Genomic DNA, 27,360 nt, shown 5'->3' with positions numbered 1-27,360 from the left:
AATAAAAAGATGATAACAGTAGAATAAGAATGGGAAAACAACAAACAAAACAAACAAAAATAAGCTAGTATCTATTTATTTGAAAAGTGTTGGAGAAAAGGTTAACAGGTTAATATTCAAAATTTCATGTTTTCTCTTTGTTGGTAACTGAATGTCTAATTAAAAAGCAAAATGAGATAGTACTGCCAGTAATGACAACCACACCCTGCTACCATGTTTGAGTTCATACTACAACTGTTTAAATTACATTGACAGTTAGTATTGGACAGGCCAGGCAAGACAGAGATGTAAATTACAAGTATAATTATTCAAATTGCCCTAACAAAACTTATTGTGAAACCAGAGGATATTGATTCACTCTGTTAATCTCCCTGCTCTTTATTTCAGGTATGTGGGAAAATTAGTAAGCATTTTAGTAAACACTTCTTCCCATTTGTGTAGGTATATGAGTAATACCTAAACAGAACCATAGGTAAAACAAGATAATTGAACAGTGGGAGACAATGTGGTTTTACTGGGATTTCTCTATTATAAATTCCCAATATATGAGACACAACATGTATTTCGCAATCAGTGGCAAAAATGACTATATCTACTCCTTATTATAGACTGTTATTATTCTCTGATATTTAATTGCACTGTTTCACTTAAGTTTTGCAATTTGCTTAAGTCAGAATGACATATGAGTCATATGGGACATATGAGAATAACTTTTGCTTGTGAATCATATACAGAATTGGGGATTTACCTTCTACATACTCAAATGAAACAACAATTATATCACTCAATGTTTTTATTTGCTTCAGGAAAACAAGAAACTATTTCTCATTGTTCACTGTATGCCTAGTATCTAGCACAATGAAAACATGACAGCCTTTATAAAACCAAACTCTCCCTTAGCTGAGATAATATTATACAGTAGACTGTTAACAAATTGTTTGTACCCAATGCAAAGTAGTTGCATGACTTCAGGGAATCTCTCTTATTTGCTGCTAATTGTAGCCCAGGGAATGGTAGGTGTCAGGAATGGGCACCATAAGCATTATCAGCTTGTTTTTTCTTACAACCAACCACCAACAGTGGTGCAAAATTAACAGAAAAAAAAAAAAAAAAAAAAAAAAAAAGTTGTACATTGGGTGTTCTGTCCCTTGTGCTAAAAAAAGCTGCAGCTAAGTACACAAAATGTACATGCTGATGGACACTGGTTCTGCCACCAAAAGCTGTGGAGATGTTCTTCACAGTCTTGTCAGACTTCATTCTGCAGTGCAAACTTGAAACGGTACATCTCTTTCTGCATGCATGTAAAAACTTCAATATTTTTAAAAGAAATGCAGGTATCCTCTGATTCCAATTGAATATCTGTATCAACAAACCAAACTCATGAATTTTTAACTGTTATGAAAACCAGTGCTCAGGTATCTCTATTTTGGATTTTATGGAAAGAAAAAAAAAAAAGATCTGAATGTCAACATTTTGGGGAATCATTCATTGCTATTAATCTTATGTTTCAGTATCTATTTATAATAAATACTTTCAGAAGAAACATCTCTGTAGATGTACCTATAGTATTCTGTAGCTGTTTAAATACATAACCTGCTTTTCCTCTCAGACACAACTAATACATAAAGTTATTTTGAAGTATGTTGTCTATATTTCTCATCCTCCTATTGAAGTTTACCTCAGAGCACAGCTACTGGAGACAGTGTCTATTCAGGTGTAAAAGGAAAAGAAAAGTTTCTTTGGATCTGTGCTATAACAAAATATTTCAGATTCTGATACTATTAAACCATAAAAGCTTACTCAAATTAATCTAATTAAAAATATAAGAGATCTGTAGAAGAAGAAGAAGAAGAGGAAAAGATAAGCAGCAATTTGTCTCATTTAAAAGGATGTATTTCAAGCTATTATCTATCACATTACTACTACTAAATATGCTTAAATATTCTCCATCACACTCACCTCTTTTTGACGGTACTTAATTGCCAGTTTCAGTCTTGCAAGATCATTGCCACTTTGTTCTTCTATCAGGCTATTATCATCTCTGTAATTAAGAATAATTTCCAATTCCCTGGAACTTCGTGTCTGATCCAGGAGATCTTTTGCAAATTGCTTGCACTGCCGCGACAGTTCCTCATATTCCGACTTAAATTCATTTTCGACTTTACTCAGTTCCTGCAACTCCCAGCTCAGCTGAAAGGCAGTAAGGAATGGATCCTCACTGGACAAAGCAATCAAGGATGGGCTTGCCAGAGCCTTGTAGATATTGAGTCTGGATCGAGAGTGCCGAAGGCTGTCCACATCTGAACTTGATATGCACTCAACGCAGTTACAGCGGACCTCATGTGGCCTGGGCACAGAGACCCCTTTTTGCACAAGGAGCTTTATGATTTCATAATTGTTGGTGTGGGCAGCCAGAATAATGGGTGTGATATCTGGTGTAAATTCTGAAAACTGCTTGTCCAGAAGTATTGGTGGCACCTATAAAAAATGAAAAACTATTATAAGCCTCTAAATAGAAAGAAAACTACAGAAAATTATACCATGAATAGTTTACCAGCTTCTACCCTCTCTGATGGATCTCTGCTTCCGACTGGAGGTGAAGGAAACACTTTAAATATAACAATTCAATTAACCATCATAGCCTCTTTTCAGTTCATAAATTGCAGTAAACAGGGTATGATTTTTCATAAAGCCTTTTTGTACATAAACAGTCCATAGGCAGCAATTCATTAGAGCAAATGATTAGATACACAAGGAAGAGTTAGACACAAATGTTCCTGTCAAGTCTCTTGAAGTCCCAGCTGTGAGCAAGATGTAAACACTTTCTGGTCTCTCCCTTGTTAATTTCAGTTTTATAGAGGAAAGAGATTCATGGAGGCATAATTGTGATACTCTGAAGGAAGCAGTGAACAGGGGGCAGGAAAGCTGGAGTTACAAAATAAAAATGGCAAGTAAATGAGGAAGAAAAGATACATTTCCTGAAGGAGAAGGTTAGAAACATGACATGCAGAGAAGCAAAGATACCTGTTGCAAAGAATTTACTATCTCAAGGTTCATTTCTATATTTGCATGCACAAACATACTATTTTTGTAGAAAAATGGGACAGTTGGTAACACAGGGCTCCCAAAGAAGAAACATTATTTTTAAATTTCTGCTGTGTTCTGTATTTTATCAGAAGATTGTAAGATCTTTCATTTTACGTTTGTTTCTGTATTTTACAATATCTGACTCATAACATCTTTCATATATCAAGACATCTTATTAGACTAGTATAATGAAGCCGTGCAAGTGTGATTAGCCAATGTTAATCAAAAAAAAAAAAAAAAAAGGTATTGGCAGCATTGCTTATGGATTGCTTATGGTTCTTAGTTCAGCAACCAAGTGCAAACTCAATCTGCATCAGGTGGAAGGTGACCAATATTAATCCAAGCTCATGAGTATCATATGTATCTGGATATGTAGATTTGTCTGATGTATGCATCCGTCACCATATAATCACGTTTCTTCAGTCTGTTTTCCTTCCATATTTTAGATCATTATATGATCTAGAGCACTTCTCTTTTATTACTCAATTTTAACTTAAGGACTTGTTTTCTTTTTCAGTCTATTCACTACTGAGTCATATAGTTGCGGAAGAGAATTGACAAACACAGCACATCTATTCCATTTCTGGATTTTCCAAGCTGAAAGTCAGCACAATGTTCAAAGTACAGAATACACAAAAACCACTTGCTAGCATTATCCAGAAGTTGAAGTGCTTGCCTTGTGCATCTCTGCTCACTACTGATATTCCCATGTAAGACCTTATAGGGCAATTCTACAACACAGACTGGCAATGAGAGACAGGACAGGACTGCTTGCTCTTGATAGATTTGCAGTGCTGCTAGGAAATAGTATTTTTATCAGTATATCAGCACAACAAGTAGAACAGTACATGGAGAGTATTCACAGTACTACTCTCTGATTTTGTAGCTATCTTGGAAGCAGATGCACAGTGTGACTTTTGTCATGCTACAAGAAGGCAGCAAGGTGCTTCGAGTGACAATGCTTATTTAGGAGGAGGAAATGGAAAACATCTGACTAAAAGTTAGCTGAAGCCTAGGGAAGTATATGGCCACTGGAGGGAGGAAAAAAATATTTGAAATTAGTCTTATGACAGCAGTATTAGCTCATTGCCAAGTGGAAAAACTACAAACGTCCAAGAGAAGCTAATAAGAAACAGGTAAAACATGTGAGAGCAGTGTTAGAATGAGGTGAGATGAACTACATTTTGAGTCTTGGGAGGGAAAGAAGTGGTGCAAAAAATGAAATGCACAGAATCAGGCAGAAATGCAAGACAAAAGAAAACTAGAATGAAATTAAACTGAAAACAAATAGTAGTCTGTGGATCTAAATCCATAATTAAAATCAACTGATCATGGCTTTTTTGTTTTATTTGTTTGTTTGTTTGTTTGCTTGTTTTTCCTCCCTCTTTCTAATGAGTGTGTATTTTGTACATTTTTTAGCTGTTTTGCATGTTAAACAACTCATGTTTGTTCAATGGGACTGCATCTATGTAGAAGAGCTGCTATGTGTGTGGGCTGTAAAACAAGGGCCTCAAGCAGTAATTAGTTGAATCAGAATTACTTTGAGAGGTGGCCACTTATTTAAGTAAAATGGGGTAGAAAGTCAAGAGCGTAGATCCAGTCTTCAGGAGTATAATCATACATCCCCAGGGAAAAAATCTCTGCCTAGCCATAGTGTATTGATGACCAGATCTGAGACAGTGTGTGGAGTTGTTGTGGTTTAACCCGGCTGGCAGCTAAACACCACACAGCCGTTCGCTCACCCTCCCCCCTCCCTCTCTGGGATGGGGGAGAGAAACGGGAAAGTGAAGCCTGTGAGTTGAGATAAAGACAGTTTATTAAGACAGGAAAATAATAATAACAATAATAATAATAATAGTGATAATGGTAATAGTATTAACAATAATAATGTGTAAGAAAACAAGTGATGCACAATGCAATTGCTCACCACCCGCTGACCGATGCCCAGCCTATTCCCGAGCAGCCGGCCCCCCACCCCGGCCAGCCACCCCTATATATTGTTTAGCATGACGTCAGATGGTATGGAATACCCCTTTGGCCAGTTTGGGTCAGCTGTCCTGGGTCTGTCCCCTCCCAGCTCCTGCTGCACCCCCAGCCTGCTCGCTGGCAGGACAGAGCAAGAAGCCGAAAAGTCCTTGGCCCGGTGTAAACACTGCTCTGCAACAATTAAAACATCAGCATGTTATCAGCGCTCTTCTCATCCTAATCCAAAACATAGCACCCTACCAGCTACTATGAGCTACTTAACTCTGTCCTAACTGGAACCAGGACAGATATCCACCCCTTATTCCATACCATTTATGTCATGCTCAGGTTACACTCTGTCCAATACATTCTAATTAATCACCATTTTCATCTATGATATATAGCAATCATGGTAGTGATGACATACATTATTATATAATAATTAACATACTACAATTCAACTCATGGGCTATTCTCACCCAGTATCAAATCCCCTTGAGGTACACACCGGACCTCCCCATTCTTTTGCATTACCCACCAAGTGCATCCAGGTCCCTGAGCAAAAGCAATTCCACGAATGGGTTTGCCTTTTCCTGAGGCAGGAGTAGCCCAGACTGTTTTACCCAGCATGTTTCTTACGTGCACTACAGGAACTTTATCCCCTTCTACAGTGCGTAACAGGTTTGATTGGGCAGGTCCAGCTCGGTTGGCAGATCCCCTGGTATTGACTAACCAGGTGGCCTTTGCCAAATGTGTATCCCAATTTTTGAATGTCCCAGCACCCATTGCTTTCAGTGTAGTCTTCAACAGTCCATTGTATCGTTCAACTTTTCCAGAGGCTGGTGCATGATAGGGGATGTGATACACCCACTCAATACCATGTTCTTTGGCCCAAGTGTCTATAAGGTTGTTTCGGAAATGAGTCCCGTTGTCTGACTCAATTCTCTCTGGGGTGCCATGTCGCCATAAGACTTGCTTTTCAAGGCCCAGGATAGTGTTCCGGGCGGTGGCATGGGGCACAGGATATGTTTCCAGCCATCCGGTGGTTGCTTCCACCATTGTAAGTACGTGGCGCTTGCCGTTGCGGGTTTGAGGGAGTGTGATGTAATCAATCTGCCAGGCCTCTCCATATTTATATTTCAGCCATCGTCCTCCATACCAAAGAGGTTTTGACCGTTTGGCTTGCTTGATTGCAGCACATGTTTCACAGTCATGAATAACCTGTGCTATAGTGTCCATGGTCAGGTCCACCCCTCGATCACGAGCCCATCTGTAGGTTGCATCTCTACCTTGATGGCCTGAGGTGTCATGGGCCCATCGGGCTATAAATAATTCACCTTTATGTTGCCAGTCCAGGTCCACCTGAGCCACTTCAATCTTAGCAGCCTGATCCACCTGCTGGTTGTTTTGGTGTTCTTCAGTAGCCCGATTCTTGGGCACATGAGCATCTACATGGCGTACCTTTACAACCAGGTTCTCTACCCGGGCAGCAATATCTTGCCACAATGCCGCAGCCCAGATGGGCTTGCCCCTGCGCTGCCAGTTGTTCTGCTTCCATTGCTGTAACCACCCCCACAGGGCATTTGCTACCATCCATGAATCAGTATAGAGATAGAGAACTGGCCACTTTTCTCGTTCAGCAATATCTAAAGCCAGCTGAATGGCTTTTACTTCTGCAAACTGACTCGATTCACCTTCTCCCTCAGCAGCTTCTGCAACTCGTCGTGTAGGACTCCATACAGCAGCTTTCCATCTCCGATGCTTTCCCACAATACGACAGGACCCGTCAGTGAACAAGGCATATTTCTTCTCATTTTCTGGTAGCTTGTTGTACAGGGGGGCTTCTTCAGCACGAACCACCTCCTCCTCTGGTGATATCCCAAAGTATTTGCCTTCTGGCCAGTCCATAATCACCTCCAAGATTCCTGGGCGACTGGGGTTTCCTATTCGAGCCCGCTGAGTAATCAGTGCAACCCACTTGCTCCATGTAGCATCAGTTGCATGATGCGTAGAGGGGACCCTTCCTTTGAACATCCAGCCTAGTACCGGCAGTCGGGGTGCCAGGAGGAGCTGCGCTTCAGTACCGACCACTTCCGAAGCAGATCGAACTCCTTCATATGCTGCCAATATCTCCTTTTCAGTTGGAGTATAGCGGGCTTCAGATCCTCTGTATCCCCGACTCCAAAACCCCAGGGGTCGACCTCGAGTTTCCCCAGGTTCTTTCTGCCAGAGGCTCCAGGTGGGACCATTCTCTCCGGCTGCGGTGTAGAGCACATTCTTTACATCTGGTCCTGTTCGGACTGGCCCGAGGGCTACTGCATGAACTATTTCCTGCTTAATTTGTTCAAAGGCTTGTCGTTGCTCAGGGCCCCATTCAAAAGCATTCTTCTTACGGGTTACTTGGTAGAGCGGGTTTACAATCAGACTGTAATTTGGAATATGCATTCTCCAAAACCCCACGACACCTAGGAAAGTTTGTGTTTCTTTTTTGCTAGTTGGTGGAGACATAGCTGTTATTTTGTTGATCACATCCATTGGGATTTGACGGCGTCCATCTTGCCATTTTATTCCTAAAAACTGGATCTCTCGTGCAGGTCCTTTAACTTTATTCTGTTTTATGGCAAAACCAGCCTTCAGAAGGATTTGGACTATTTTCTTCCCTTTCTCGAAAACTTCTTCTGCAGTGTCACCCCACACAATGATGTCATCGATGTACTGCAGGTGTTCAGGAGCTTCCCCCTGCTCCAGCGCAGACTGGATCAGTCCATGGCAAATGGTAGGGCTGTGTTTCCACCCCTGGGGCAGCCGATTCCAAGTATATTGGACTCCCCTCCAAGTGAAAGCAAACTGTGGCCTGCACTGTGCTGCTAGAGGGATGGAGAAAAATGCATTAGCGATATCAATTGTGGCATACCACTTGGCTGCCTTTGATTCCAGTTCATACTGGAGTTCTAGCATGTCCGGCACTGCAGCACTCAGTGGTGGCGTGACTTCGTTCAGGCCACGATAGTCCACTGTTAGTCTCCACTCACCATTAGACTTTCGCACTGGCCATATGGGACTATTAAAAGGTGAATGAGTCTTGCTGATCACTCCTTGGCTCTCCAGTTGACGAATTAGCTTATGGATGGGACTCAGGGAGTCTCGGTTGGTGCGATATTGCCGCCGGTGCACAGTTGTGGTAGCGATCGGCACTTGCTGTTCTTCAACCCTCAGCAACCCCACAACAGAAGGGTCCTCTGAGAGACCAGGCAAGGTAGACAACTGTTTAATGTCCTCTGTCTCCAAAGCAGCTATGCCAAAAGCCCAGCGGAACCCTTTTGGGTCCTTGAAATATCCTCTTCTAAGATAGTCTATGCCAAGGATGCACGGAGCATCTGGGCCAGTCACAATACGGTGCTTTTGCCACTCATTACCGGTTAGACTCACTTCAGCCTCCAATACAGTTAACTGCTGGGATCCCCCCGTCACACCATAAATACAGATGGGCTCTGGCCCTTTATAGCTTGATGGCATTAGAGTACATTGTGCACCGGTGTCTACCAAAGCCTTATACTTCTGTGCGTCTGACGTGCCAGGCCATCGAATCCACACAGTCCAATAAACTCGATTGTCCCTTTCCTCCCCCTGGCTGGAGGCAGGGCCCCTCTAGTCCTGGTCAGAATCTTCATTTCTGTGTTTAAAGGACTGCCTGCTGGAAGTTGGAGCAGCAAACCTTTCAGAGAACTCCTTTTTCCCAATTGTTTTCCTTTGCAATTCACGTACCCGTGCCTCTAGGGTCGCAGTAGATTTTCCATCCCATTTTCTCATGTCCTCTCCATGGTCACGTAGGTAAAACCACAGGGTGGCGCGGTGTGTGTGCCCACCATATTGTCTTCCTTGCATAGATGAACGTTTACCCCTAATAGCTGAGACACTGGTTTGTACAGGTGGGGAGGAAAATAAACTCTCTTTAAGTTGGTGGATCTCTTCAGAAAGTTTCTCCAAGGTATTCTCTTTTAGCTGGTGGACACTGGTTCGTTCAGGTGAAGGGGAAGATAATCTTTCTTCAAGTTGGTGGATCTTTTCAGAAAGTTTCTCCAAAGCATTCTCTTTTAGCTGGTGGACACTGGTTCGTTCAGGTGAAGGGGAAGATAATCTTTCTTCAAGTTGGTGGATCTTTTCAGAAAGTTTCTCCAAAGCATTCTCTTTTAGCTGGTGGACACTGGTTCGTTCAGGTGAAGGGGAAGATAATCTTTCTTCAAGTTGGTGGATCTTTTCAGAAAGTTTCTCTAAAGCATTCTCTTTTAGCTGGTGGACACTGGTTCGTTCAGGTGGAGGGGAAGATAAATTCTCTTTAAGTTGGTGGACCTCTTCAGAGAGTTTCTCCACAGCTGAGACACAGGCCTTTAGGGAAGAGGAGAGATTTCCTTCGTACTGCCGGAGTATTTTAGTCACTTCATTCACTGTGGGATTCTCCTCCGTTTTCCAGGCTAGCATTGCCAATGAGCTGGCATATGATGATGGGGCACTCTGTACAAACTTCCGCCACATGGGTAGTGTACACCGGACTGCATCTGGATCTGCGGATGTTTGTGCGTCGTCTAGGTCCTTATAAATTACTTCCCGTACAGCCAATTCCCTCAGGTACTGAATTCCCTTCTCCATGGTGGTCCATTTGCTTGGTAAACATACAAGTTCTTCCTTGAAGAGATACCTTTCCTTCACAGCTGACAGGAGACGCCTCCAGAGGCTGCGAGATCGTGCTCCATCTCCAATTGCTTTGTCAATGCATGCGTCCCTAGCAAGGGATCCCAGCCGCCTGGCTTCCTTGCCCTCCAATTCCACATAATTGGCTCCCGTGTCCCAGCACCGGAGCAGCCAGGTGACAAGCTGCTCGCCTATACAGCGACCAAAATCTTTTCGCACATCTCGTAGCTCACGCTGGTATAGAGTCCGGGTAATTACTGTTGATTTTTCGACATCCTCATCCTCATCTTCAGTCTTCTGCACCTTTGATGGCCGGTGTAGAGTCCGGGTAGTTACTGTTGATTTTCCGACATCCTCATCCTCATCTTCAGTCTCCTGCACCTTTGATGGCTGGTATGGAGTCCGGGTAGTTACTGTTGATTTTTCGCCATCCTCATCCTCATCTTCAGTCTCCTGCACCTTTGATGGCCCAGCCTCGTCTTCACTACGCCCAGACTTAGCAGAAGACTGTCTGCGTTTTAAACGACCTGAGCCTCTATACCATTTTTTCACCTTGTCTACAGGGGCAACTTGCACTGCTACAGCTCGTTTCTCTGACCCAGCCACAGGGTCTGCCACAGGGGTTGGAATACCCTCTGCGGGGTCAACTTGCACTGCTACAGCTCGTTTCTCTGACCCAGACGCAGGGTCTGCCACAGGGGTTGGAATACCCTCTGCGGGGTCAACTTGCACTGCTACAGCTCGTTTCTCTGACCCAGCCACAGGAGTGGGAGCAGCTGCACGAGCTGGGGCAGCTGCAGGAGCTGGGGCAGCTGCAGGGGCTGGAGCTGGAGCGGCTGCAGGGGCTGGAGCTGGAGCGGCTGCAGGAGCCGGAACGGCTGCAGGAGCTGGAGCTGGAGCGGCTGCAGGAGCTGGAGCTGGAGTGGCTGCAGGGGCTGGAGCGGCTGCAGGAGCTGGAGCGGCTGCAGGAGCTGGAGCGGCTGCAGGAGCTGGAACTGGAACGGCTGCAGGAGCTGGAGCGGCTGCAGGAGCTGGAGCTGGAGTAGCTGCAGGAGCTGGAACTGGAGCGGCTGCAGGAGCTGGAGCTGGAGTAGCTGCAGGAGCTGGAACTGGAGCGGCTGCAGGAGCTGGAGCGGCTGCAGGAGCTGGAGCGGCTGCAGGAGCTGGAGCTGGAGCGGCTGCAGGAGCTGGAGCTGGAGCGGCTGCAGGAGCTGGAGCTGGAGCGGCTGCAGGAGCTGCAGCTGGAGTGGCTGCAGGAGCTGGAGCTGGAACGGCTGCAGGAGCTGGAGCGGCTGCAGGAGCTGGAGCGGCTGCAGGAGCTGGAGCTGGAGCGGCTGCAGGAGCTGGAGCGGCTGCAGGAGCTGGAGCGGCTGCAGGAGCTGGAGCTGGAGCGGCTGCAGGAGCTGGAGCGGCTGCAGGAGCTGGAGCGGCTGCAGGAGCTGGAGCTGGAGCGGCTGCAGGAGCTGGAGCGGCTGCAGGAGCTGGAGCTAGGTTGCTAATAGCATCAATTGCAGCTCGATAGGCACAAGCCAGACCCCAGCACGCTACAGTGATTTGTGTCACTTTGGAACTGCCAGAGTCATGACACCTTTTTTTCAAGCATTCGGCCAGCTTTTTAGGATTTTGCAGTTGTTCAGGGGTGAATGTCCAAAACACTGGAGGTGACCACTGCTCTAGAAACCTGCCCATATCCTCCCACACTCCCTGCCACTCGCAACTATTAAGCAGGTCCAATACTTATACCAATTTTAGTTTAACACACTCTGGTCAGATTTGTCGATATCTCAACCCTTCGGGCCCCACGTTGGGCGCCAAAAAGACTGTTGTGGTTTAACCCGGCTGGCAGCTAAACACCACACAGCCGTTCGCTCACCCTCCCCCCTCCCTCTCTGGGATGGGGGAGAGAAACGGGAAAGTGAAGCCTGTGAGTTGAGATAAAGACAGTTTATTAAGACAGGAAAATAATAATAACAATAATAATAATAATAGTGATAATGGTAATAGTATTAACAATAATAATGTGTAAGAAAACAAGTGATGCACAATGCAATTGCTCACCACCCGCTGACCGATGCCCAGCCTATTCCCGAGCAGCCGGCCCCCCACCCCGGCCAGCCACCCCTATATATTGTTTAGCATGACGTCAGATGGTATGGAATACCCCTTTGGCCAGTTTGGGTCAGCTGTCCTGGGTCTGTCCCCTCCCAGCTCCTGCTGCACCCCCAGCCTGCTCGCTGGCAGGACAGAGCAAGAAGCCGAAAAGTCCTTGGCCCGGTGTAAACACTGCTCTGCAACAATTAAAACATCAGCATGTTATCAGCGCTCTTCTCATCCTAATCCAAAACATAGCACCCTACCAGCTACTATGAGCTACTTAACTCTGTCCTAACTGGAACCAGGACAGGCAGAAACACCTTCTCCCTTCCCACACTTTCAAACATACACACTTGGCTGTGCAGCACTGGGTAAAGCTGGCACAGAGGTTGTTTCAGAGCAGGGCTGCAGGGTATCTTGAGCTAGCCCACCCACCCTCATGACCACATACAGAAGGAGCTGCCACCTTCACGGTCCTCCCACGTCTTATGGGGGATGTTTATAGCAGGCAGTTGTGAACCCAGTAGTTCCTGAGCAAGTTCTTTTCTGCTTTCATGTTCCGTATTCTGAACTACAAATGAAAAGTAACACCTTTGCATAGTGTGTGTATAGAATCATAGAATCATATCATAGAATCATAGAACGGCTTGAGTTGGAAAGGACTTTAAAGATCATCTAATTTCAACCCCCTGCCATAGGCAGGGACACCACCCACTAGATTAGGTTGCCCAGGACCTCATCCACGCTGGTCTTGAACACCCCCAGGGATGGGGCACCCACAGCTTCTCTGGACAACCTGTCTCTCATTCTCTGTCTCACCATTCTCTGAGTGAAGAATTTCCTCCTAACTTCTAATCTAAATCTCCCCTCTTTTAGTTTAAAACCATTCCATGTCCTGTCATGTAACTGAGCAAAAAGTTGCTCTCTATCTTTTTTATAAGCCCCCTTTAAGCATTGAAAAGCTGCAATAAGGTCATCCTGGAGCCTTCTTTTCTCCAGGATGAACATCCCCAGCTTTCTCAGTCTTTCTTCATAGGTGAAGAAAGTTGATCAGCCCTCTGATCATCTTTGTAGCCATCCTCTGGGCCGTCTAATATATGCACACCCTTTTTGTGCTGGGGGCCCCAGACATGGACTCCAAGTGACGCCTTACAAGGGCAGTATAGAGGGGGAGAATCACCTTCAAACTGCTGGCCACTCCTTTGTTGATGCAGCCCTGGGATGCAGTTGGCCTTCTGGGCTGCAGGCGTGCATTACCGGCTCATATCAAGTTTTTTATCCACTAGAACCCCCAAGTCTTTCTCTGCAGGGCTGCTCTCAATGAGTGCTTCTCCCAGTCTGTACTCATGTCTGGGATTGCCCTGACCCAGGTGCAGTACCTTGCACTTGGACATGTTGAACCTCGTTAGGTTCACATGGGTCCACTTCTTGAACTAGTCCATGTAATTTTGGATGGCATCCCTTCCTTCTGTTGTGTCAGCTGCACCACTCAGCTTGGTGTCATCCGCAAACTTGCTGATCGTGTGCTTGGTCCTACTGTCTATGTCACTGATAAAGTTCTTAAAAAGTACCAGTCCCAGGATAGACCCCTGAGGGACACCACTTGTCACCGGCCTTCAGCTGGACTTGACCAGCACTCTCTGGGTGCGACCTTCAAGCCAGTTCCTTATCCACTGAATGGCCCACCCATCAAATCCATCTGTCTCCAATTTGGAGACCAGGATGTCATGTGGGACCTTGTCAAAAGCCTTACAGAAGTCCAGGTATATGATATCAGTCACTCTTCCCATATATGGGTTCAAAGATTACTCAGTAAGTAAAGAACCTGGTTGAGAATTTACTAGAGTTACGTAAGGCTGGAGAGGACATTCAGATACAAGAACAAGCAGAAGGTCTCTGCACTATTCCTGGTGTCAGCTATGGTCAGGACAAGAGCACAACCCAGGCATGTGACTTTTCAGAGAACTCTCTGTCTGTCCACATTGTTCTGTCAGGTCTCTCCCAGTGCTGGAAACCCACAGTTATCTGGCACCTCCAGGCTAGCTACTGCATGGAGCACCTTGGGGACTGGATTGCTTCATTATGCCTGTCCAGTTTGGTCTGGGACTTGAAATCCATATCTGTTGTCTTGCTTGTTTGTAGTGTCAGTGAGCAAAATGAGACAATTCCAACCCCCAAACCTCACTGGTTATTTCAATCATAGATTTATCTTCTCTGTTACTTACATATTACATAGGGGAAAAAAAAAAAAAAAAGAAAAAAAAAAGAGCACACGCACACACACTTTTTCTGCTCTCTAAATTGCAACTGTAATCAACAATTTTATGCTAAAGAAAAAAAAAAGAAAAAGAAAATGGCAGTAGAGGCTCGAAATCTGCATTAGTAGAAGCAAGCTTTGGGCTATCATTTGGCTGAACAAATGTTAGTAGGAGGAATATGTTGTGCTTTGACAGCATCTGCCACAACTAGTGAGACTCCCCTCTTAGCCCTGGGGTCTGGGTGCCACAGCACAGAGGTGAGAGCTGGAAGGGCAGAAAGCTCAAGGATAAAAAGACATAGCTCCAAATTCACTGACTGCTCAGGGTATTCCTGTGTCACTTAGGATATTATTATCTTTGTACTGTCTGACAGTACTAAACTAATATTTGTTTCCAGCCCTTCCAGACTGAAGGCTATCATAACATGTCATTAACCTCAATCTTCTCTGAAATGTTAACAGAGACAAAGCTCCAAACAACATGGCATTACAATGATTGACTTGTATATGGGGTCCTTTAATTCAAAAGCTGCTTGTTTTTCTCATAGTTTATCAAAATCATTCATGTTAAAGGAACTCAGCTGATGCACACATTCTGGAATTCGTACCATCACAATTTACCCAAATATAGTAGTGTGCATTAAATCATTTCAGCCTTAACTTACAGAAACATTTAAGCTTAAAGGGCAAACCCTAAGACTGCAATTTTAATTACATCATGAGTTTAACCCCTGATCCTTCACATCCTATTTTAAGATTTCCGACTCATTTAAACCAAAGATATAAAGAAAGCCAAAGCAATAATGTCAAATTATTCCCTCATCTGCAGCATAATGAAGTACTTATATTTTGAAGTTTTGAGTGCTCTCAAGACACTCAGGAAATTTCTGTATTTAACTGTTGATCTTGTACTTGCTCTGAAGTCACCAGACTTATGAAGAATTTTACTTTCAAACTACTGAAAACAATTCTTTTTAAATAAGCCAAAACAAATAATCAGCACTCACAGATATTAGCCACCCAATCTTAATCTTTGACAGAGCAGTCACAGAAAACGTATGAATATTCCTTAAATCCTGGGAGGATGGAAAGCTACTGGGTTTTACAGTCACTGACTGTGACTGTAACTCTCCAAGGCTTAGAAGTTGTGTGAATATATGATACACTTTGCAGTTAATATATCAAGTGTGAGGCTGCTTAAACTTAGAAAGGTCAAATGATTTTTGCCTTCTTACATTTTGCTGATTTTTTTCTACTTCAACATTATTTATATGGCTGAGCAAAGCAGTTTGAGGATTGCATACTTGCATGCATATCTGTATGGGGATGAGTAGGAAAAAAACAGAAAAGAAGAAAGCATAGTTCAAAGTCTGTACATTTCATTGCTCAAGGACATGAGCTTTTTGTTGCATTCTTTTCCCCTGTGCTTGCTGTAAGTGGGAATGAGTCAGTCGGACTTAGATATCTAAGAATTTTTTAGGTACCAAGTGGAACAACCCTCTTAAATATGTGTTTAAGTTCCTTGTATGGTCTGTGTGAAGAAAACTCCCTTTGCTATGACAGAAAGAGTCTAAATTAACGCCAGTCAGGTCTGAGACATTTTCTGTTCCTAACAATATGATATCAAGGTAGAGAGACCAATTTCTCTGTTATGATCTGTTTTCTGTATTCAGGAAATAAATAGCCACTTTGGAAAGAGGAACTGAAACCCCAGGTCTGTCCATACTTCTATCTAGGTTTCTCATAGCCCTCATTCCTGCAGTATTCTAACAGAAAGACTGAAAAATGAAATGCCCGTTTACTTAGTTTTTAAGTGCAGGAGCTCAGAATCTATGTAAAGCAATTTATTTCCTTGGATAGCTCAGCTCCTATTTAGTTTTCTTAAGTCTTGTCTTCGTTTATTTATTTACAGTTACTTTGCCTGTTGTTTGTAAAAGGGAAGCAAATCCTGCAATGGCTGCAAGTAGTTAGATGAATGAATTAGTGAGCTATGTCAATCATGACAGCATGAATGAAGGAATCATGGAAAAAAGGAGGAAAAAACTAAAGCAAAGGAAATACGTATATATATGACAAATAACAAAATGAATGCATATGTGTTCTGATGCAGTACTACAAGATATTAGGAAATTAATTTTATAAAGGTGTATTATCAAGCTCATCAGTTATTTCATAACTCTTGCTCTGTAGCTGTTAATCAACTGAACACCTTGAAAATGCTGAACTCTGAATTTCAGTACAGCCCACGGCATACAAGATATCTCTATGCATATACATTTATCTGATTCAGACTCTAGTTTTTTGAATTCTTCCCTTCTTTGATTCCATAGTATTATAATATCAGCTGAAACACATTATGATCATGGAAGTTTTTCCACCAAGAAAAATTGAAAAAAATCACCCTAATTCTACTCCTTTCAAATGTACCAAGCTGCTGATAAACTGCTATATATATGATTTGAATAACTTGAAGATATAATTTCAAGACAACTTGAATTCAGTTGTCACACCACTGAAAGGGGCTGGATTTAGTCTATCCTGAAAGCTCTGCTGAAACCATCCTCACAAGTCTGCAAAAACTGCAAGGAGGCAATGGTGGCCAAGATGTGGTTGAAGGTCCTACTCCCCATTCCAGGGTATTCACCGTGCCTTGCACAGCTGGAATATTGCCTGGTTACTGAGCACCACTGGCAGACAAGTGGAAGGAAGTCATCAAACTGAGCTAAGGAAAAGCATAATTTCAGAGCAGTGTGTGTGATACATGCCAGATAACAGCCATCTGGCGTATTTTCTTGCTTTCCATAGGCAGCTTCCCTGGATTCTCTGAAAAGGATTCAACTTGTTAATTGCCCTTGGACTCATTTCATTTCCTAAACTATTTGGGGATGTAAGTACCACATGTTTTATGTGCCACTGAAATATTTTTCTTTCTTTTACAAAATCCTGTCTCTATACCTTTTTTTTTTTTTTTCATAGACAGACATATTCATAAAAGCTCACCCTTGCTCAAAGGAACTGTAAGTTAACTGACAACAGTCTGGGGGGGGGGCTAGATGGCTAGATGTAAATGTACAGGAACCTATGAATGAGTACTGAAACTTTTTAGAGATATTATAACTTCTTCAGAATGCACACTTTGAATACTAATTAAACAGCTGAAATGCTGCCTATGTAAATTCAGCACATAAGGTTTCATTTCAATTTGTGTCCTTTAACATTTTCACACTCAGTTCAGCTCAATGCTGTCAAGGTGCTTAATGCTCATCTTTCACTTTTCTCTGTATTCAAACCACAAGCAACAGAGATAATAAAAATGGAGCAGTACATATATGAGGTTAAGGGATTCTTATCTTTTTGAATCTGAAAGAAATGTTGATTTTTAAATAATGTATGTTTAAAATATTAAGATACTGATTCTTATATAAGATATATGAAGACCTCAAATTAACATTCAAAATGCTAGACACATAAAGCCATAAAATAACCCATTTGGGTTAAATCATGGACTGGTTCACAGCAAAATGGAAGGAGCAATTAGCTGAAATTCTAATCACAAGTTCAGCTTTTGTGGTGGGACGATTTCTTTGGGTTGCACCTTTGAGATGGAAGTATATTCTGTCAGATTCTAAATGATGCTGTGAACAGAAAAAATGACTTATTCAGGAGGAAAACCAGTAAATTTGATTTAAGGCAATAGCAGCTGGACAACTCATCTGGATGTCAGAACTCAGGTTTTGTTCACAGTTCTGCTAGTAACTCCAGGTTGCGTAGGAAGAGCATCTCTTTCAGCTTCTTTTCCCAGCTGGGTCCACTTTTTTGACCCAGGATATAAATGCAGTTATGAATTCATGTCAAGAAGATCTAGCAAAAAAATAATTATTAAAACATCAGATTTCTGTGTGGAATTTTCAGAACAAAAAATTCTGGAGTTTGTTTTTAATTATTATTATTATTATATTTTTAATTATTTTATTATTTTCTCGGCCACAAGGGCACATTTCTGGCTCTTGTTTAACTTGTCGTCCACCAGAACCCCCAGGTCCTTCTCCACAGAACTACTTTCCAGCAGGTCAGCTCCCAGCCTTTACTGGTTCATGGAGTTATTCCTCCCCAAATGCAGAACCCTGCACTTGCCTTTGTTGAATTTCAAGAAGTTCCTCTCTTCTCATCTCTCCAGCTTGTTGACATTCTTCTGAATGGCAGCACAGTACTCTGGGGTATCAGCCACTTCTCCCAGTTTTGTATCATCAGCAAACTTGCTGAGGAGGTATTCTATCCTTTCATCCAAGTCATTAATGAATAAATTAAGCAATATTGGACCCAGTATTGAACCCTGCGGGGCACTGCTTTCTACAGGCCTCCAGCTAGACTCTGTGTCACTGATCACAACCCTCTGAGACCTACCATTCAGCCAGTTCTCAATCCACCTCACCCTCCACTCACTCAGCCCACGCTTCTGAGTTTGCCTGTGAGGATAGCATGGGAGACATTTCAAAAGCCTTGCTGAAGTCCAGGTAGACAACATCAACTGCTCTCCCCTCATGTATCCAGCCAGTCATTCCCCTATAGAAGGCAGTCAAGTTGGTTAAGCATGATTTCCCTTTGGTGAATCCATGCTGACCACTCCTGATCACCTCGACTTCCATATGCTTACAGAAGTCCTCCAGAATGACTGTCCCATTACCTTGCCAGGGACTGAGGTGAAGCTGACTGGCCTGTAGTTCCCTGGGTCCTCCTTCTTGCCCTTTTTGAAGACTGGGGTGACATTAGCTTTCTTCCAGTCCTCAGGTATCTCTCCTGATTTCTATGAACTTTCAAAGATGATTGAGTGGCCTAGCAACTCCCTCAAAGCTCATGGATGTATCCCAGCAGGACCCATGGACTTGTGGATGTCACATTTGCCTAAATGATCCTCCTCAATCAAGGAAAAATTTTGCTTTCTCCGTACTTTCTCTTTGCTCTCATGGGTTTGTGATTCCTGAGGGCTGGTCTTGGCAGTGAAGACTGAAGCATTCAGTATCTCTGCTTTCACTCTGTCCTCTGTCACCAGTTTTCTGGCCCCATTCAGTAGCAGGCCAACATATTTCCTAGTTTTTCTTTTGTCATTGATGTATTTGAAGAAGGCCTTGTTGTCCTTGACATCCCTAGCCAGATTTAATTCCAAATTGGCCTTACTTGTCACATTTCTGCATGCTCTGACAACATCCTTATATTCATCGCAAGTGGCTTGTTTCTGCTTCCACATCTTGTACACCTCCTGCTTATGTATGTGTTTGTCAGGAGTTCCTTGTTCATCTATGCAGGTCTTCTGCCCCATCTGCTCTATTTCTTGCTCATAGGAATGCACTTCTTGAGCCTGGAGTAAGTGATCCTTGAATATTAACAATCTATCTTGTATTCCTTCTAGGGCCTGATCCCATGGGATTCTTCCAAGATCCCTGAAAAGGCCAAAGTTAACTCTCCTGAAGTCCACGATTGCAATCTTATTGCACTGCTTCCTCCTTGCAGGATCCTGAAATACAGGATCTCATGGTCACTGCAGCCAAGGATGCCCCCAACCTTCACATCTCCAACCAGTCCTTCATTGTTTGTTAGTACGAGGTCCATCAGAACGCCTTTCCTCACTGGCTGCTCCATCATGTGTCAGAAAGTTATCAGTGCTTTCCAGGAACCTCCGGTATTGTTTGTGCCTTACTGTTATTCCCCCAGCAGATGTCAGGGTGGTTGAAATCCCCCATGAGAGCCAGGGACTGTGATCTTGAGGCTGCTTTTAGCTGTCTGTAAGAGGCCTCAGCTACTTCCTCCTCCTGATCAGGTGGCCTGTAGCAAACACCCACAATAGTGTCCCCATTGTTAGTCTGTCATTTAACCCTTACCTATAAGCTCTTGACTTGCTCAACAACCACCCGGAGGCAGAGCTCCATACGTTCTAGATGGTCTTTCACCCAAATGGCAACTCCAGTAAGAAACACCTAACCTTAGATAGCTCAAGTTGGGTAATGCTTCCCTTAGCCTAGGGATCAACAGAATTTATTTAGCAGTCTATGCTATGAATTAGCTCAAAATGTGTTGGCTGAGCTATCCCACGCTAATACTAACCTGCAACCAACCATAATGCATGCCTCACACCCTGCACCAGTAGGATACAAGTTGGATATTTTTTCAAAAGAACTGGGTTTATAATTCTATCCACTTTTCCAGAATTTGCAAGGAGAAGATATTAACAGTTTATGCTAAATATTTTACCTTTAGGAATTTGCTTTTTTCTATCTCCTTTTGGTAGGGCAGGGAGCTGCCAGTTTTGCTTCTCCTTACAGCCTTTCTCAGTGTACAACATAAGGTCCATAAATATGTCCAGAGATCGGGCATATATGTCTTTACTTGCTGATAATATGCATTCCTGTTCACAAGGGTTAACTCCCTCCCCACACACACTCCACACCCAGTTAGTTAGAATACCACGTGATATCACGTCCATTTATTTTGCTGAAAATTTGCTTTCAGCTTAGCTGGGACATGACAAGGAACAGGGATCTTGCCACAGCCAATACTAAATCCCTGTCACATTAAGTTGTCCTCAGTGCTTGTCATATATATAGGAATTTTGTAGTTCAATTTACAAGTCTGAGTTATTTTAATTCTATTTTATCCAAGTACAAGGTGGGTTTTCAAAACCTTATTTTTTTCTCTTATCAGTTACACTGAAACTGCCATAAAGTTTTTTAGTGCTTTATCATGCTCATACTATTACAGCTAAATCAATTTCTGTGCCTCAATAATCACAGCATGGACTAATGACTTCCATTTACTGTGCCAGCCATATTGCACAAAAGGTATTGATATATTTAAAATAAATAAACAAATACAATAACATTTAGTAATTCACTGAAAATAACATCACTTTTCTAAATAAGGATGATTTGCATTATCCCGTGATGTCCTGCAGCAGTGAGTGGATATGTTGCACTCTTTCCAGGTAACTTTTCTGATATTTAATTTGTTTTACCTTTGTGCAGATTAAGCCTATAATGACCCATTCTATAAAATGTGGATACAGAGAATATTTTATTTCTTTACTGTACCTTCTGTTTTCTTTTTTAAACACCCTTTTTGCTTCAGACTTCCTTACGGGGTATATTTCCTAATTTTATGAAGGTTCTTACTTCCTTCTGCACATTCTTTACCACTTCTCAGTATAACAGAGGACAAATTAACATTACTTGTATTCTGTGCCCTTTTTGATGCAACTGAGTGTGATATTGACTTCTTCACACCAACGTGGTATTGTCTAGCCATTTTCTGTTGGTCTTGTTTAAATTGTCCATGCAAAATTGTTGCCTTAACCATATTCAATTTCAATTTATACTTGATTATATCTGTTCATTTATAACCTTGTACTCCTTACTGAACAATTTTATTTTTTACAGAAATCATTTATCTTGTTTGCCAAGATCATCCTGAATTCTATTTGTGTCCTGCAACAGTTTTGTGATCCCCTCAGTTTTATGTTTACAGATCTAACATGCCCTCTCTCTATTTCATCTTAAATGTCATGAATGAATATATTGATTGGGATACACCCTTACAGAATTGCTCATTTCATCCTTCTGTTTGATTCACTCATCATGTTTTACAGAGGACTGTTGGCAACTTCTATGATTGTGGTTTTCTTCTTAGACCATATTTTGATTGACAGGTTCTGAAATCTTAAAAAACTCAAGCTGTATGATATGCTTTGCCCCAACCTACATAGCTTGCTGTCTGGTGATGAATGAAAATTATATTGTTATGACAAGATTTGTTCTTGATAAATCCAGGTAGGCTGCTACTCATACTCAGGTTTTCTTCTTGGTGCTTATAAGGAGTATGTTTGATTACTTTCTTCAGAATCCTTCCTGCTGTGATAAAAGTATGGATTTATTTTATTGAAAAAGAGGAGTAGAGAATGGAAAGAAAATATTGCAAAATGAATTGATGACAGTTTCCAGATGGAATCAGAGAAAAAGATATTTGAGTTGATAGATTTGGGACATGCATTTGTTGGGTGTGACTGATGAGAAAGCCTTCAGCACTTTATCTCTCCTTTTTTTTTTTTTTCTTTTTCTATTTTTTCTCCTCCCTGTATGTCTGGGAGCTGATCCAAAATACAGCCTGTACATAAAAATGGTCATTTTCAATCAATGTTTTCCTGTGAGCATTATTAGTGGATGGATATGTCCTTCCTGCAGTCAATGTCAATATCTTGTGCAACGGTGGGAAATGACTTGAAAATAGATACACAATAAGTGACTGTCAGGATAGTTTGAGCTTGTTTCCAGCTCTGCAACTCTTACCTGCTCTCTCACTGCATATCTTTTTGAAACAAGACAAAGAAGAGTTTTTCAAGTAGGAATTCTGGACATTCCTTGAGTGTTCATAATGAAAAATGACAAGCAAATAATTTTGTTTTCACTCAAGAACAGTGAAAGAAGAAGATGGAAATAGTTTGGAAAAAAAATATGATCTGAGGAAGAAAAAAGATCTTATTATGGAAATGATTAAAGGAGAACTCAAATTATTTCTGTCACATCATAATAAAACTCATATAAATCTCTCACAAAGTTATCATTATGAAAAAAACAAATATCAAAACTTCCTGAATATTCAGAAGTAAACGTGGTTGGGTCCTTCTCAACAGAATTTTCTTAAATGCATGCACAGATTATTTTCTGAAACGCAAAATGGTTTGTAAAGGCAAAATAATTTTAACTATGTTTATGTTTGATATTCTCTTTTCTGAGGTCCTGTGTTTCTGCTTTGGTTAGAAAAAATAGGTTGATGTGGCAAAGTTTTGGTAACAGGGGTGCTGCAGGGATGTCTTCTGTGAGAAGAGTCCAGAGGCTGCCCCATGTTAGATAAGAGTCAGCTCCATCCAGCTCTGAAAGGTACTTGGCCAAAGCTGACTAATGCTGGTTGCACATCTGTGAGAGCATATTTAAGAAAGGGGAAAACAGCGGCTGGGAGAGGAGGGAGAAAATGTAGGGAGAAAAAATTCTGAAGACACCACAATCAATGCAGAAGGAGGGCAGGAGGTGCTCCAGGCGCCAGAGCAGAAGTTCCCCTGCAGCCTGTGGAGAGGCCCCTGGTGGAGCAGGCTGTCCCCCTGCAGCCCATGGAGTACCACGGTGGAGCAGATCTCCACACTGCAGCCTGTAGAGAAGCCCACGGTGGAGCAAGAGGCCTGGTGGTAGCTGCTGCCCATGATGGACCAATGTTGGAGCAGCTCAGTACTGATGGATGGACACCAAGGTACAGATCCATATTGTAGCTGTTCTTGAAGAACTTCTGTCCATGGGAAGTCCATATAGCTTCAGTTCGAGAAGTACTACATCTTGTAGGAGAGACTCCAGTTTGGAACGGGGGAAGAAAGCAAAGATATAGGAGCAGCAGATAACAAAGCATTATGTCTAAGCACAACTCCCCTTCCCCATTTCCCTGCACTGCTCAGCAGGAAGAGATAGAGTGTTGATGTGGGATGAGGGTGAGCATGAGGTGAGCAGGTGTTTTAAATTTGCTTTTAGTTTCTCATTGGTCTAGTCTGTCAGTAATAGGAAACAAATTACTCTCCCTAAGCTGAGTCTGCTTAGCTTGTGACAGTAATTGGTGAGACATCTCCTTATTCTTATCTCAGTCTTTGAGACCCTTTTCACTGTATCTTCTCCCCCAGTTCCTTTGAGGAGAGGGAGTGAGAGAGCTGTGTATTGTAGGTTAGGTAGCCATCAGGATGAATCATAGAATCATTAGGGTTGGAAAAGACCTCCAAGATCATATGGTCCAACTGTCCCCCAACGACCAATGTCACCCACTAAACCATGTCCCTAAGCACCACGTCCAACCTCTCCTTGAACACCCCCAGGGACGGTGAATCCACCACCTCCCCGGACAACCCATTCCAGTGCCTGACTGCTCTTTCTGAGAAGAAATGTCTCCTCATTTCCAAACTGAACCTCCCCTGGAGCAACTTGAGGCCATTCCCTCTAGTCCTATCACTGGTTACCTGTGAGAAGAGGCCGACCCCCAACTCCCCACACCTTCCTTTCAGGTAGTTGTAGAGAGCAATAACGTCTCCCCTGAGCCTGCTCTTCTCCAGACCAAACACCCCCAGTGCCCTCAGCTGCTCCTCACAGGACTTGTGCTCCAGGCCCTTCACCAGCTTTGTAGCCCTTCTCTGGACATGCTTCAGGACCTCGATGTCCTTCCTGTAGTGAGGGGCCCAAAACTGAACACAGTACTCGAGGTGTGGCCTCAGCAGAGCAGAGTATAGGAGGACGATCACCTCCCTGGTCCTGCTGGCTGCACTATTCCTGATACAAGCCAGGATGCTGTTGGCATTGGCCATCTGGGAACACTTCTAGCCTGTCTTCAGGTAAGCATCAACCAACACCCCCAGATCCTTTTCCTCTGCACAGCTTTTCAGTCACTCTTCCCCAAGCCTGTAGCACTGCATGGGGTTGTTGTGATCAAAGTGCAGGACCTGGCACTTAGCCGTGTTGAACCTCATCCCATTGACCTCTGCCCATTGATCCAACCTGTCCAGGTCCCTCTGCAGGCTCTTCCTACTCTCTAGCAGATCAAAACCACCACAGAAGAAAAGCTCTTGCTCTTCCCTAGTTTTTGCCTTCTCCCAGGCTGGCTCCAAGACTCAGTGGGGGAGGCAGAAGGAAACTGACTTGCTTCTCCAGGGAGGTCTTGAAAAAAATGGTAGAAAATGAGTTCTAACAGTCTGAAATGGATCCTTTGTTTATTTCCTGAGCTTCACAGGTCTAGAAACAGAAAAGGTGTCCTGCTGGCTATGGAATGAGAGAGATGGTTTTTAAAAAGGTGTTTTTGAAAAAAGAGGAATAATAGATTTGTGGCATCTCTAGAAATCAACAAACTGCTTAGGAGATAAAAGTGTTTCAGAGGGAAGGGCAGGAATTAGCTAAACTTCTTTACAGCTGATTGCAATTACTTAGCATTATAAATTAATTTGAGATATCTTCACAGCTGGGAAGTAAACTTCACATCTAAGAAAATTAAAAAGGTTATACACTCAAAGAATAAACTGGGAATCAGACAAATTTGCAAAACACTTAAGGAAAAAATGTTCTGTGTATTTTCAAAATATTATGACAAATGAATGCAAAAGAGTACGGCAGAGAAAAACCCCCATAAACCATGGAGAGGATTTAGAGAAATATTATAGTGAGCAGTTTCATAACCATGTTATTTCTGGTATGTTGCTCAGTTAGTGGTTTGTTATTTAGTGGCAGCTCTAGCTTTCCAACCATCAAACTATAAGTTTTCCAACTTTGACAGATGAAGAACAAGACTTGTTTGTGTGTGATAGAGGAGACTGAAGCTTATGCAGCCATGCTGGCATGGAAAAACTGAACTTTCTTTGAGAGGTAAAGGATTGGCAACTGCATTTTGTTAATGATAACTTCATCCATGTTCAGTTCCTTAATGATGGATGCTTTAAGATCCTCCCCTTCTGCTCTGCTCTCATGAGACCCCACCCACAGTACTGTGTATGGCTCTGGGGCCCCCAGCACAACAAGGATGTGGAAGTATTAGAGTGAGTCCAGAGGAGGGCCACGAGTATGATCAAAGGGCTAGAGCACCTCTTCTATGAAGACCAGCTGAGGGCCTTGGGGTTGTTTAGCTTGGAGAAGAGAAGGCTCCAGGGATACCATATGGTGGCCTTTCAGTACCTAAAGGGGGCCTACAGGAAAGCCAGGGAGGGACTCTTTGTCAGGGGGTGTACTGATAGGACGAGGAATGGCTTAAACTAAAACAGGGTAGATTTATATTAGATATTTGGAAGAAGTTCTTCACAATGTGGGTGTTGAGGCACTGGAATAGGTTGCCCAGAGAAGCTGTGGATGCTCCATTCCTCAAGGTGTTCAAGGCCAAGTTGGATGGGGCTTTGGGCAACCTGTTCTAATGGAAGGTTTCCCTGCCCATGGCAGGGGGTGTGGAACTAGATGATCTTTAAGGTCCCTTTCAACAAACCATTCTATGATTCTAATTCTGCGATGCTCTAAGATGTAAAAAGTTTTTTTGTTTGTTTGTGTGTTTGTTTAAGAAAATATATTTTTACTCTATTAAGTACATGTAGTTACAGAGAACTAATAAGCAGAGATTTAAATTAACAGGAAAGAGAAATTTCAACTGGCCAGCCAGCTTACTTGTGCTTATAGGTGATGTCACAAGGCTGGTAGCAAATAAAAGAGTGTCAGAATTTTTTCAATTTTCTGTAAATTTTCAACTACACCTGGGCCAGTACATAACATGAAATAAAAGGTTTTGGTGGTGAATATTTCAGGTTTCCCTTTTTCCTGCAGAAGGCTTCACACATGGTGACAAGCCTGAGGATTTTGATAATATTTTGGTACCAGCCTCTACTAGCTTAATTTGAAGGAGAAATAATTTTGCCTCCTGCCAGTCCAGGGTGAAGATGTGGAAGATATGGATCTTGACACTGGCATGATGTGCAATTAAAAGACTTCTATCCGTACAATATGTGACGTGAATCTTCCATCCAGAAAGTGGTTGGTAAATTGACAGGGTAAATTGGTAGTCATCTAAGAAAAATACGCCTCTGTAATCATGTTAATGGACTCTGTCAGACACCCCACTGTGATTTTTGAATTTGTTGTGCTGTTCCAGCCGAATGTTAACAGGAAAGAATATTAGAAGTAATAAATTCCCGCAAATTTCCTGAAAATGCTCTGGAGGTGGATGACTGAGGTCTTAAGAAAATTCTGGAGTGTCAGCTCAACTATACTAATACCAGAAAAATCATACACACACCTACCAAAGAATATATATATATATAATGAGAGCACCAACTTCTTAAAAAGCTTTTATGAGCATTCATAATTAATTAAAAACAAAGGTAATTCTATCATGATGCACATGGTGATGTGAAAATCAGATTTCATAAATTTCACTTGTAGAACAATTTGACAAAAGATGCCCTGTGACGAGAGCAAAGTTGATGATGGAGTGTTGAAGGCTACACATGAGCAAGCTCCTCAACAATAGCATGTTTCTGTGGTTATTGTTGTTGTTGTTGTTTGCTTTGTTTTGTTTCTTTGATTTTATATTTTCATATTGTTTTCCCATGGTTGAAGACTTGGAAAGCCATTCATTTTAAAGACCAATTTGATGATTGCATGGCTGACTCTCAAAGACAGTCACTTTGAAACAGTCCCTCAAATGCTACTTTTCCTTGCATATAACTA

At 42.6% G+C, this 27,360-nt stretch overlaps 1 protein-coding gene across 6 annotated transcripts in view; it reads right to left on the bottom strand.

Moving 5' to 3' along the window:
• The window catches only part of TRPC4 (transient receptor potential cation channel subfamily C member 4), a 167,981-nt gene that overhangs the window by 63,713 nt on the left and 76,908 nt on the right, over positions 1–27,360 (bottom strand). For all 6 annotated transcript variants that reach the window (XM_048051366.2, XM_048051371.2, XM_048051369.2 and 3 more), the window contains one exon: positions 1,960–2,478. In XM_048051366.2, coding sequence (XP_047907323.1) covers positions 1,960–2,478 — 519 coding nt within the window. The remainder of the gene's footprint in view (positions 1–1,959; positions 2,479–27,360) is intronic.

Source organism: Anser cygnoides, chromosome 1 (assembly GCF_040182565.1).
Source record: "Anser cygnoides isolate HZ-2024a breed goose chromosome 1, Taihu_goose_T2T_genome, whole genome shotgun sequence".
Taxonomy (NCBI): domain Eukaryota; kingdom Metazoa; phylum Chordata; class Aves; order Anseriformes; family Anatidae; genus Anser; species Anser cygnoides.
The sequence above is the reverse complement of the archived record's forward strand: the minus strand, read 5'-3'. Positions and strand labels throughout refer to the sequence as shown.